Here is a 13,232-nt window from a genome sequence, read left to right on the forward strand (position 1 = left end):
TGTAAAATTTGATATTCTCAAAATCGAGTTTTATATATATATATATATATATATATATATATATATATATATATATATATATATATATATTAAGTGGAGCAATGTTGAGTTCCACTTAAATTTTTAAAAATATTTAAGTGACAAAATATGCATAGAACTTGACATTGTTAATGTCAAGTTCCACCTGTAACTCTATATTGTTAAAATCGAGTTTTAAAAACAAAGACATTTTGCTTCATAGTTTCAAAATAGGGACACTTTGCTTCATAGTTTATAAATTAAGGGTAAATACCCATTTTCCCCATTTGGGGGTGTGTTTGTTGCCTTGGAATTTAATATAGGAATTTAGTTATAAACATCTCAATTCACATGAAATATTTGAAGATAAATGATATGTCCACAACATTTTCACAACATTGTTACAACAAATCCTAAGTGGAAGGTTGTTACTAGTTGTTATTGTTTAGGTAAAAAAGTAATCTTTGTGTTAGGTTCAAATTTGAACCAATAACAACTAACCACCTGTAATTTGTTGTGAAAATGTTGTAAAAATGTTGTGGACGTAGCATCTCTCATATTCGAATTTTAACTCACATATTGTAGGTAAAAATAATTAATTCTCAAATATCTTATATATGAGAAAGGTATTAATGTGATACTTAAATTCAATTCCTTTTTTTCTTTCTTAAAAAGTAAAAACTAAATAAATAGAGTTAGTTTTAGAAAAAAAAAATATTATTTATCCAAATAAGATGTTTATTAATGCTTAAAGGAAATTTTGTCATAATATCCAACCAATATAAATGTCAATTCTTAAAATTTTAGTTATTGTAATTTTTTTTAGAATACTAAGTATTTAACACACACTGGGAGAGGGAAGAATGTCTTAAGAAAACTGACAGTGGTTTATATCCAAAATGACCTAACTCTTAAATACACAGTATAGACTTTATACCTTTTTAACTCTCAAAATATATACTCTTGAGATTTAAAATTTACAGTGAATAGTATATAGAAGGGTGCAAATGTGAATATATATATATATATATATATATATATATATATATATAATATTCAGATTTTACATTAAAATCATTTGAACTTAGATCATGTACACATTTCGTTGTATTGATAACATTTTTTTTTTGTTTTTGTTTCCCACCGTGTATCTTCAAAATTTTCAATAAGAGACTAATTACTGTTCATGACGGGTAGGCCTTAGTGGGGTAAATCGCTAGCCCAAGGGATTGTATTGATAGCATTGACTAGTCTCCCTTACAAGTAAAATCAAAATTCAAATCTTTCTTTCTATTTGTTGTAAGTTGTAACAATCATTAAAAAACACACACGCGCGCATATGGGTAGCTAAGCCTTATAGGTAAACTCAAATATGAGAGCCAATTCAATCTACTTTAACATAGATAAGGAGTTTCTTAAAACAAAAAACATAGATAGGGATATTTTAAATTGAGATTGATTTTTATTATTTGCAAAATTAATATAGATCTTTTTTAAAGTTCGGTAGAAAATATCACTGGATAAAGCCAAAATTTCACTGGATAATATATATATATATATATATATATATATATATATATATATATATATATATATTTTGTTGATAGGATTACTGGATAATTTCTTGGTAATTAATGAACATGCATATATTATATTTTCTATTACAGCAACCTAAAATAAAATAAAAAACAGAAAAATCTCCTGAAATATGTGATATAATATAATTATATAACACAAAAGGATCTCTCTTCATTTTTGGTTTTTTTTTTTTTTTTTTTGAGAAACCATTTTTGGTTATTAAAATAGAATATCTCTGTCATCACTGTTTACAGGTGTTATTTCCATCCATAGATGTATTCAATATAATGCGTTACATTTCCTCAAAAAAAAAATATAATGCGTTACATAAAATTGATGTGCACGAAATGGGTTGGGAAGGTAAGAAAAGGAAAGAGAGCTATAAACCTTGAGGCAACCACTTTATTACAATTAATCTTGTTCTTTTTCCTAAAATATCCTAGTGACTAAATTGTGCCATGCATAAATAATCCACAAGACTTTGCTAAATAATAATAATAATAATAATTGTGGGGATAAAAGGCCCAAGGTGCATTTTTGGGTCATGGGCTTTGTCCGAGGATGGATTGATAGCGATAAAAATGTTAGACCTAGAGACCCACAAGCAAATTGTGGCTAAAAAAGCTAAAGGAAGTAATCCGAGGAAGGGTATCTTCTCGGCTAAGCGAAATAAGGATCATATGGTACGTCATGTTGTCTAGAATGATCTTTTAAGAGGTCTCGTGGATGAAGATATGTTTTATGGGGGCACAAAGAGCAGGGACAGTTGTGAAATATCTAAGAGAAAGCTGCTACCACCGCTTGAATGCTCTGTACCTAAATCTCTGGCCGCATTAATGAGGAAGTGATATCTAAACAGTGATTTTCAGTCTTACAACTATTACCTAAAGACTTCTGGAAGGGGTTGATGGGACAAATATCAACATTAGCAATCTAGACCTACACGTGGAGAGCAGAAATGGAGAGGAGGAGGAAGTATAAGAGGGAAGAAGGTCCCGGGGAAAAATGGATCGAGAAAGAGGAAGAGAAAACATTGTAGACTGAATATTTGTAATCAATCTTTAAGAAATAAGAAATATAAGAATCTACACCTCGGCTTGAGTCCGAGGACAACTTTCATCATACAAACTAATCCATCCTTATCATTTTGTAATCTTGAGCTACTATTGTTGTCATAGAAACTCATTAGAAACAATATTTCTCACACACTCTTTACAAATTTATTGTATTAGGCTCTTTAAGCCAAAACCCTTCCTCTTGTTAGGCTTAGGTACAAATTGCGACCTTACAATAATAATAATAATCCGCATTCCACAAGACAATTCCCTCTGTAATTTTTTATATATTACAAAAAAATACCCTCTAATTTTGCCTAAAGTTTAATTTAGTCACATAACTTTTGCTTTATCCATTTCAATCCTATATAATTTTACTTTTATTCAATATAGTCATTTTGTTTAATCTCTCATGTTGTGCTGAATTGAAGTCATAGCCTCATAGGACTTGATATGAATAAATCATAAGTTACATGATTAAATTGACTTTTAGGCAAAGTTAGAGTGTGTAACTTTTGTAATTTAGCATTTTTTCCCCCTTACAATAAGTGAAGAAAGGAGATTGGAACCTAATTTTCCTCATGAAAAGAATAAAGAATGTCACTAAATTACAAGACTCTTGATATTTTTCTCCTCCCTTGATTTAAGACACATTTGTTTGCACGTGATAGAGATTAAAGACGATATAATTTAGCCCAAATAAAAAAGATAGATGTAACCCGTAAGCCCACCTCATCTACAATTTTACACATAAGCTCATCTCCATTGCACTTGAATGGGAGGGAGAGGAAGGAATGGGAGGGGAGTGTTTTGTTTCAGGTTTTTTTTTTTTTTTTAATTTGTTAATAATTTGATAATTACAATAGAGGAGGGGAAATTTAAACATTGAATGTCATCGGCACACTAGAAGCAGGGACAGACTCAGGTGGGGGCCTAAGGGGGCCCAGGCCCCCTGGGCCCAAAAAAAAAAATTAGTAAGTAAAATTTTCAAAAAAAAAAAAAAACTTGGGCCCCCCTTATCAAAATGACTGGGGCTCCCCTTATTTTCAAGAACCATCCTATCCCAACCAGCCAGCCCAGTCAAGAGCCCATGTAACCTTGACTATTGACTAGCAAATAGTTTTAACGAAATCTTTTTAAGTGCTAAAATGATATGCTAGCATCAGTCTATCACTAAACAAGATATGGTCGCAAAGGCAAAACTTATATTGAGTAACCTTGACGGCTTGAGGAGAAGCTTCAGGTGGCTTAACCATAAGTACACCCAAGTGGTTTATGGCTGGTGGTGATTCTATACTATACTCTTTTCTTCTTGTATGTTAATTGCTAAAAGTTCTGTTTGAATTTGACAATTTCAAATTTTGTGTCATTCTATAACTGTGTTTATGAAGTTTGTGGGTTTTGTGATCATAAAATTCATGATTTGGGTTGATCAATAAACCGAGTGGTAAATTGGTGGGTAAACTGTGTTACTTTGTTGGCTCTTGGAGGATATTATTTCAGGCTTGGAAGTTATTTTATTTATGTCTCTTATAATTCTTGCTAGCCGACCCCCAAAATTGTGGGACTAGGCTTTGTTTGCTGTTGTTGTATGATTCTTGATGCTGGTGTCATCGAAAGCTATATTTGCCTAATGTTGATAAGCCACCTTGGAGTACCCTTGGTTTTCTAATTTTTGGCACTTAGTACAAAATATAAACATGGGATTTGATTTCTTTTATTTATTTTTTATTTTTATTTTTTATTATTATAGGAATTCGATTTCTTTCTTAAGTAAAGGGGTTGCTTTCATCTAGTTGTTTAATAGTAAAGTACTTTCTTTGGTTATGACCTTAGAATTTTTTTTTCTTGCCTTTTATTTTGATCATAACAAAAACACCTATTTCCCTAGCCCAAGTTAATGTTTAGCATGATCCTTCTTTCCATGTTATTGTCTTTTGGGTGTCAACCCACATGGTAATTACACTTGCAATATCTCCATTGTAAATGCTCTGGTTACAGTCCATGGTTGAGTCCATGATTGACTCAAAGTGTCTTTTGTTTTTGTTGGTAGATGATTGTATCTTAATATATTAAGAAACAATGATTTTTAGATATTTGTCTTAATTGATAGTTTATCAATACTATATGGATGCGTATTTGAATTTTTTTTTTTTTTTTGCTTATCTCTGGCCCCCCCGGCTTGAAATCCTGGGTCCGTACCAACCAATTGAGTTACAAGACTCTTGGAGATATTGTGAGAATATGGAATCACCTAGAGAGGCATAAAACAGACCAACTTAAATCTTTAAGAACACTCTAATGGAGTTTCTTGTCAGTAACACCAAGAAGAGAATATAGACCAAATGACAAACTGTATCATTTTGATATCGGGCTGCACTTCAAAGACCCAGAAATAGGCTGATTCAGTAATTTGCCGAACTAAGTGAGATCATTAAAATGTTCATGGTCCGAACAATCAATTTACATGGCAATACAGCTACATGTTACATACATATTGCTTACAAAATTTTACCTTCAATTCCTTTCTTGGGGCCAAACCTTTTGAACATGCTGGAATTTCAGAATCACAAAGGTCCAGCAACCTGCAGAGAATCAAAAATTAAAGAAATGTGTCTCTCCCTCCAAAAATAATTCTTAATTATTGAAAAATTACATAAAACTAGGAGATATAGCTAAAGTCAGTCATGCACGACTCATGTCTATCTTTAAACAGTAGCTGCTCACATTAAATCAGAACTAAGCAATCAAACAAACCATTTACATGGCTAAATATACAGCAAATATTCAAACAAATCCTTTGCTAGGATCACATTCAAGTAGCAGGAATAATCAACCTCCCTCTCCATCTTCTCCAATCAATCCACCTTCGAAAAGGAAATGAGTTTTTGTCCCATATCCTCAGAGAACAAAGTGCCAAAATAACCTACTGGGCCAGGTAACAGGATATTATCACTAAAATTATTACCAAACTACATACTTATATCTAGACATACTAACCATTGCTGTTGATTTTTCCATTCCATTACTAATCAGTGTCCACTAGAGCTTCTAATGTATTGCGTTATAGATGCTAAAAGACAACACTCTTTTTAGTGGAAGGAGGAATACTTTTTTACTAAATTGTGCTACCTTAACTAAGCAAATTTTCAATCAGCCACATAAGTTTTCTGATAAATTTTTATACTACAGAAATTAACATATATAATGAACAATGAAATTAACATATATAATGAACACTGGTTCTTGAATACTGGAACAATTTATCACCATTTTTTTCTGGCTTCATATAGTAAATTTTTTTCAATGAAATTTTAGTTCCCATACAGTTTTCTTTTTGTTTTTTATTTTATTTTAAGATTGTCTAGCGTACACGCCAAAGACCTAAAAAATAAAATCACCAGGTTGCAGTCTTAGGCAAGGGAACATTGAGTTAAATTCGTAAACTTTACATACCAAAGGAAGTACTTGCCTTTGTAAGTATCCAACACGTATCATGTTGTAATATTGTCACTGCTGTTTTCAAGCAAGGAGCCAGTCAACTACCTTTAATTATAGGGTAATATGTCCATCAAACAAATACCCAAACAGTCCTCCACTGTCTGAATTCTTTGAAGGAAGAGAAGGTGATATGCTACTCAGTTCTTACACGTACAATCAGCCAAATCAGCAGCAAGTGATCTGTCTTAGACTAATCTGAAGATCTCTGTACTCCTTTTAACTACATCAATGACTCTCAGGCAACCTGCAGCAGAATAGGCCAGAGAAACGCATAATTAATGATAAAGAAAGGTGCATATACTATATTATTTTTGTTGTTGATGATGTTGTTAATAACTGCATATATACTTTCTGTTGTTGCCTAACTCTCTTGTGGCATGATGTTTAAATGATGAACAGATACCTTTGAGGATGATTTTCAAATAAGCCAATGATTATTAATAAGTGAAAGGACACTAAACTGAGCGAAGAAATAGATCCCGACATTAATGGAAGTGGCATCCTTATTTGATCAAAACTAGTAATCGGTAATCACTCTCTTTCCCCCTTCAATTTACTCTATGCGTTGCTTCCTAGGAGATAGTGATTCTTACCAAGATACTTAAAAAGAAGTTTAAGAACATATTCTAGGAAGGTAATGGTAGCCAATTAAATTACCGCCATGGGAATTCACTAGTATCTATTCCAGCTCGGTGAAGCTCATCAACATACTGCAATGCCTCACGGCACTCTTCCCGGTCATCAAAAAATTCATTCTTATCACCTTCTATCTGATATGTTTCGTGACCTTTGCCAGCAACCACCTGCAGCCAAAAAGTAGCATATAACAACTACTTTTTTTTTTTTTTTTTTGTGGGTCTTAAGGAAAAAAGAAAAAAAAGAAAAGAGAGAGTTCAGCTGCAAACTATTAGATAACTGGAGTGTGTTAGGGATGGTATAGATAAAACTAATCTCCTGAGAGGATAAAGATCTTTTCTTTACATCTAGTTTTCAAATTATAAGGGTCATTTGAAAGCCACATTGAATTACTAAAATATTTAAATTGTGAAAATAATTACCACACCTTTTTATTAATAAAATCTTGTTTAAATTATTTGTTTTCCAATGATTTCTTTTTCATCTTTTTCTTTAAATGGTTTTCATAGCCTTCAAATGGAGTTTTAAATTTAGTTCTTTCCCAAAATCTTTAGTTTGCTTTACATGATGATTTGTTCACAGAAATGATGTGAAAAAAAAAAAAAAAAACTAATCTTTTAAGACTTCCAAACATTCCTTTAGATTGAAGTGAGCTACCTTTTTACTTCCTATTTTGAAACGTTTCTGCTTATATCTTAGAGTATTAAAGAAAGAAAAAAATTGGAGCTTCAAGCACTTACAACCATATCACCCTCCTCACCCATGGCAACAGCACAGCGTACAGCCACCCTTCTAATATCATGCAGGAAAAGCCTATGACCATTTGGAAGAGGTGGATAGTAATCATTCTCTCCATATTTCAGATAATCTTGCATTGTCCATCCTACGCCAGCCAGCATATCATCCAAAATGTCCACTGATGAAGTGAAACACATGCATTAGCATTAGGCTTCTAGGAATTTGATCCTACAACTTAACATTCCTTAGCATCCAGTGGTATACATGAAGAAGCGCACACACTACACACACAGAAAAAAGTCACAAGGAAGAATGACCACACACACACACAATGCTACAACTAATCCTTTCTCAAATATGAAACAGTTTTCAGTGAGGAAAACTGAAAAACCTTCCATATATTTAGAAAACATTAAAATTTAGAAAAGACATGTAACAAAACATAGTCTGGTTCATGGCTATTGACAGCATACATCCTTTACAAAGTATGACTCATTGTACATACATGGATCTTCATTCCTTGGATTGTCAGATGTCAGAATTGTCACATCACTTTTATCTGTTGCAATCTTTGCCATCATGGGTCGTTTCCCCCTATCGCGCTCGCCACCACAACCAACAACTTCACATAAAGTATGAAAGTTAATCAGAAAAGGCAAGATGATTCCATTATATACGTCATTTACTGCAAATCAAGAACTATCAATGCTAGACTAGAAGCTTAAGACTCTTCCAACCATTTAAGTACAAGATTTGGTTAGGCATTTTGCGTGACAAATGCAACAAAATTAATCACCTTCCTATCTTGTGAATCTTAATGCACAATGTAAATGCCCCTTGCTACAACATGCTTGGTAGATGAATCAGTGTGGGGGTAGATTTGTGTGTGTGTGTGTGTATGCATCTGTACCTGGGTTTCTGTGCATGTACGAATTAAAAGGAAATACAAATATACCGGTGATAATCCTCCTTGGTCCAAGCTCCCTAACAAAATCTAGTAGTCTAGACAGGGCATCAGGAGTATGAGCATAGTCCACAATCACTCCAAATGCCTGTTCCTCGTCTATCAACTCACAGCGCCCTGGAACTGCATCAACCTCTTCAATCCCTCTAACAATGTCCTCCAGAGGTGCCCCAACTGCAATCCCAACTGCCACAGCTGCAAGAATATTATAAATATTATGCCTTCCAAGTAACCCCGACGAAATCTCCAGTATACCATGAGGCGTATTGACCAAAACCTGTGTCTCAAACAGGGAGAGCTCAAACTTCAGCGGATGAACATCCGCATTTTTATTCTCCATTGCAAACGTCACAACAGGCACGTCTGGGCTCCCTTGTGCTATAAAATGAGGTGCATTTGGATCATCAATGTTGACAACTTTCCTATGTCTTTCTGGGTCCACCATCCTTGCAAATAGCTTAGACTTGGCATCCCTATACTCGTCCTCAGTCCCATGAAAATCCAAATGTTCCCTGGTCAAATTTGTGAAAACTGCAATATCAAAATCCACTTCATCACACCTCCCTAGTGCTAGTCCATGAGAAGAAGCCTCCATGACAACCGCTTCAGTCCCATTATGGAGCATCTTCGCCATCAAATTCTGAACCAAAACAGCATCTGGGGTCGTGTTAGGCGACTCCAACTTGTTATCCCCATGCACATAATAAGCTACTGTGCTCAACATCCCAGTTCTCAATCCCATCGCTTCATACAAACCTTTTATCAAATACGCTGTGGTCGTCTTCCCATTCGTCCCAGTAATGGCTATCACCGCCATATTCTTCGACGGGTACCTATAAAAAGACGCAGCCAACACAGGAAGAACGGCATTGGTGTCCTCCACAATCACCAAAGCCTTACACGCCAAGGTCTCCTCTATATCAATCTCCTTACTGGCCACAACTGCCACTGCACCTCTCTTATCAGCCTCACTCAAATACAAATGCCCATCAGTTTTCCTCCCAACACAGCACACAAACAAGTCCCCTGAGCAAACCAACCTAGAATCATGTTGAATCCCAGTAATCTCAACCTCCAAATCACCGTAAACCGACACGGGCACGACCTTACTCTCGTCCAAAAGCTCAGCTAAGCTCATCTTAAACTTGGGTTCCACTATCCTACTCTTAACTTTGCCATAACTATCAAAATCCAAATCAAAATTTGAATTTGACATCGACCCACGATTGCTATTTGCAAATTTACTAACCTCATCATCGTCAAACCTCTCGGACCCATCAGTGTCCGAGTCCTCAGAAACCACTCGAAGCCCTTGAAGCTCATCAATCTCTTCCAAATCCACAACCTCCTCTGGCTCCAACTCATCAAGCCCTTCACTTTCAACCTCGCCCTCGCTCTCTTCCTTCTTTTTCTTCTTGGGGTTAGGCTTCAAGAGACCTTGCTTCACGAACTCCTTGCGCTGCATAGCGATGGCCTTGTCGATATCACCGAACATATCGTCACCGGAGTCGGAAACCTGAGATGGGTCATCGTTTTCGTCGGCGTCTTCGACGTCAGCAATGGCGGAGAGATAGGTAGAGCGGTTCTTGAGAAAGTCTTCCTCTTGGAGCTTGCGGGCTTTGGAGGCTTGGCGGTGAATTTGCTGGAATTTGGAGACTCCATGGGCTGAGTCCTCCGGAGCTTCGGGTGGGTCGTCGTCTGATGGGTTCGGGTAGTACTTGCCGTCGGGTCCGATAGCACTTGGTACTCGAAGAGTAAGCAAAGGCATAGAAGATTTAGAAGGAGAAATGTGATGGGGTTTTAGAGAGAGAAAGTGGGGTGGAGGAGGAGAGAGAAAGAGTGGGATAGAGAGGAAACTGAAAGCCATTTGAGAGAGAGAGAGTGAGACAGACAGGGTTTTAGGAACATTGGAGGAAGAAATGGATAGGGGTTTTGTGAGAAAAATAGGGATTGGGTTTTTCAGTTATTACAGTTAAAAACTTAAAACAGAAAATTTAATATGCTTAACAAAAAAACAACAAAAATGGGAATATGGCGTCGCCCGGGTTCGAACCGGAGACCTTCAGTGTGTTAGACTGACGTGATAACCAACTACACCACGACACCGTGATGGCTTTCTCCTCTTGTTGGTAGAGAATAAAACCAACAACTACCATCTAATAAAGCCTAAAAGGCTACAAGCCCATCCTTGATTCTAACCTTTGCTCCAAAATGAAAAAAGCCCATCTTTGAATATTTTATGGGCCATGTTTAGTTTTTAGAAATTTTAAAAAAAAATTATAAATGATGTCATATTATATAGTTATAGTTTTCTATATGGTGAAATTCAATTCTTGATCGTTAAATGGATCTCTGTCTCAACAAAGTTGGTCAATTAGTAAATAGTAATTAGTTCACAACTATCAAGAGATTTAGAGAAGGGTAATAGAAAGTTCCTTTGTAGCTAAGAAAGTGTCCTAACTTCTCGTAGGCAATAGAATAGTCATACCTTCTATGAAGGCTTGTTTGTCTTCCACGTTTTAACAGTGTTCTTACGTTGGCTAGTTGAGTTTTCTTTAAGGGTATTGGGAAACATATTGTCTTTTCTTTTACTTTTCTTACTATTGCGTGGATAATTTTCTGTATTTACAATGGAAGAATTGTTACAAAACTGGACGAAACTATCACTCTCTAATAGGGAGGGCCTACGTTACTATTTAGAGAGTGATTTTTTCTGTCAATGTTTTCAAGTTTTAAGTAGTCATGTTTTAATAATTCTTTATCCAAAACAAATTCCTTAGATAAAACACTAATTCTTTTATCATAGTTAGTAAATCCTAATATGTTTGTTTGGGTAGGAGAATCAAGTTGAGGTTGTGGCTCATAAAGGGCTTGATGAACGTTAGGGTTTGGTTGTGTGGTTTCTATTGGATAATAGGCTGGTTCTGTCTGAACAAGGGTTCTTTTGGTGTTTATAGGATGAATTAACAAAAGTATGTCTTTCTTCAAATTGTAAATCAGGGGGAGTAGGTTTAGGATACCAATTCTTTTTGGGGTATATCGTATATTTATTCAATTCTTCCTTTTTTGTGATCTTGCAATGAAGATGCTAAAGTTAATTTATTAATTTGTAATTTATTTGTGAATTGTGATGCTAAATTATCTATGTCTGGTAAATCTATTAAATCTGTCAATTGATTGTCTTTTGATTCTTCATCCTCTGAAGACTCAGTCCGTCCTTTGTATTTAATGTTATATTTTTGTTTTTTAATGGTTCCATGTCCTTCAGTGATTCTAGTTTCATTAAGTCTAGCTTTTTATTTATTTCATTAAGTAAATCATCAGTTTTCTCTGTAGATTTTATCAATTTCATTATTATCTCTTTTTGTTTCCTTTTCCTATTATTGACTTTTAAGGGGTTGGTTGATTTTAATTCTTTCTTCTTTACATGGTCTCTCTCTCTTTTTGTGTGACGTTAAATATTTCCATTAATTCATTTATTATGTCTTTCTCAAATTCTAATTTACTAATTTGCTTATGTCTATCACAATGTTTTTTAGTATGTCCATATTCTTAAAATTTATGACAAATAGTATTTTTAATATGTCTGTCAGTTTTCTCATTATCTGATGTTTCAGTAATATCTAAAACTGTTATGTCTTTTTCTCTGTTTATGTCAAGAGGTGCATTTAAAATTTCTATCTTTTTAGTTAATTCTGTCAAACTATCATTTTGGGCATATATCATTGATCTTTCAATTGATTTTAGTCTTTCATCAATTTCTTCATTTAAACTATTATTCTTTTCTTTATTGACTACTCTTACTAAACTATCACTTTCTATCTCTTTCTTTCCATGTGCCTTTCTTTTTCTTCTATGTCTTTTCCTATATCTAAATTTTTACATAGAGTTTCTTTTGAGTTGGTTTTGCCTTGTCTTTCCATCTTTTCTACCATTTCTTTCACTGTACCTTTCTTTAACATTCCTTTATCTTCTATATGTGTTGTTCTTTTCATAATTAGGCCATCTTTCATGTTATTGCTTTTTTGTCTATCTATGTCTTTTTCTTCTTGCATTACTTCTATAAGGCTTTCTTTCTTTTCTCTCTTTAAGTCTTCTTTCTTTAAGTCCTTTTCTTTGTCTTTATATGTTATAGATATAGGTCTGTCAGTTGCTTTTAGATTTTTAAAACTATTGTTATCATCATATGTTAAGCTATCTTTTCTAGTATTATTTATATCTATCAGATTCATTAATATGTCGGTAATTGTTGAATTATTCTTTTGCCCATTATACCAGTTATTTGTTATGGTTTTTGTTAAAGGTGATCTATGATGAGGTTCAAATTCTTTAATATATGAATTTAAAGCTTTCATTTTTTCTAGGAGGTCCAAAAAACTGTCTTTTTTTCTTTCTACTTTAATATGTATAGTGGATCTTTCAATAGTTTCTAAAGATTCTAATTTTTTATTAATCCTATCTAGCAAATTATTATTATTTCTATCGGTCTGTTTGTTGATTTTATCTCCTATTAATGTATTCCAATTATTAGTGTTGTTATATTTATAATTGTAATTATTCATATCACTTTCAGACTCAAAATCTATTTCATAATCCATATTATCATTATACCAATTACTGTCTATATCTCTCATGCTATAACCTTCATCATAATCTATACCATCATAGTCCATGTTTCTAATTAGTGTGTGCCTAGCCTAAGTGTGATCAAGCAAACAGATGATGAACTGATAAACGTATTT

The 13,232-nt window shown here is 34.0% G+C and overlaps 1 protein-coding gene and 1 non-coding gene across 3 annotated transcripts; both read right to left on the bottom strand.

The window, feature by feature from the left end:
• Positions 1–4,912: 4,912 nt before the first annotated feature.
• On the bottom strand, positions 4,913–10,449 carry LOC142614036 (UDP-N-acetylmuramoyl-L-alanyl-D-glutamate--2,6-diaminopimelate ligase MurE homolog, chloroplastic). 2 transcript variants are annotated; one of them, XM_075786558.1, is made up of 6 exons: positions 8,482–10,449; positions 8,032–8,148; positions 7,529–7,704; positions 6,810–6,955; positions 6,124–6,396; positions 4,913–5,236 (listed from the first exon to the last, which is right to left on the bottom strand). In XM_075786558.1, the coding sequence occupies exons 1-5, from the start codon at positions 10,355–10,357 to the stop codon at positions 6,378–6,380; spliced, it is 2,334 nt and encodes a 777-aa protein (XP_075642673.1). In that variant the 5' UTR covers positions 10,358–10,449; the 3' UTR covers positions 4,913–5,236; positions 6,124–6,377. The 2 variants fall into 2 exon arrangements, with proteins under 2 accessions (XP_075642673.1, XP_075642674.1); XM_075786559.1 differs by having other exon boundaries at positions 4,990–5,236; positions 6,108–6,396.
• Positions 10,450–10,522: 73 nt separating this feature from the next.
• TRNAV-AAC (transfer RNA valine (anticodon AAC)) lies at positions 10,523–10,596 on the bottom strand. The gene has a single exon. It is a non-coding gene; the product is annotated as a tRNA-Val (tRNA).
• Positions 10,597–13,232: the final 2,636 nt, after the last annotated feature.

The sequence above is a fragment of the Castanea sativa genome, chromosome 10 (assembly GCF_040712315.1).
Source record: "Castanea sativa cultivar Marrone di Chiusa Pesio chromosome 10, ASM4071231v1".
NCBI classification, from domain to species: domain Eukaryota; kingdom Viridiplantae; phylum Streptophyta; class Magnoliopsida; order Fagales; family Fagaceae; genus Castanea; species Castanea sativa.

Coding starts and splice junctions, on each gene's coding strand:
- LOC142614036 (XM_075786558.1), bottom strand. CDS start 10,357: ATGGCTTTCAGTTTCCTCTCTATCCCACTCTTTCTCTCTCCTCCTCCA. Junction 8,149..8,481: donor ACCAAGGAGGATTATCACCG/GTATATTTGTAT, acceptor CTTTATGTGAAG/TTGTTGGTTGTGGTGGCGAG. Junction 6,956..7,528: donor GTGAGGAGGGTGATATGGTT/GTAAGTGCTTGA, acceptor TTTTGGCTGCAG/GTGGTTGCTGGCAAAGGTCA.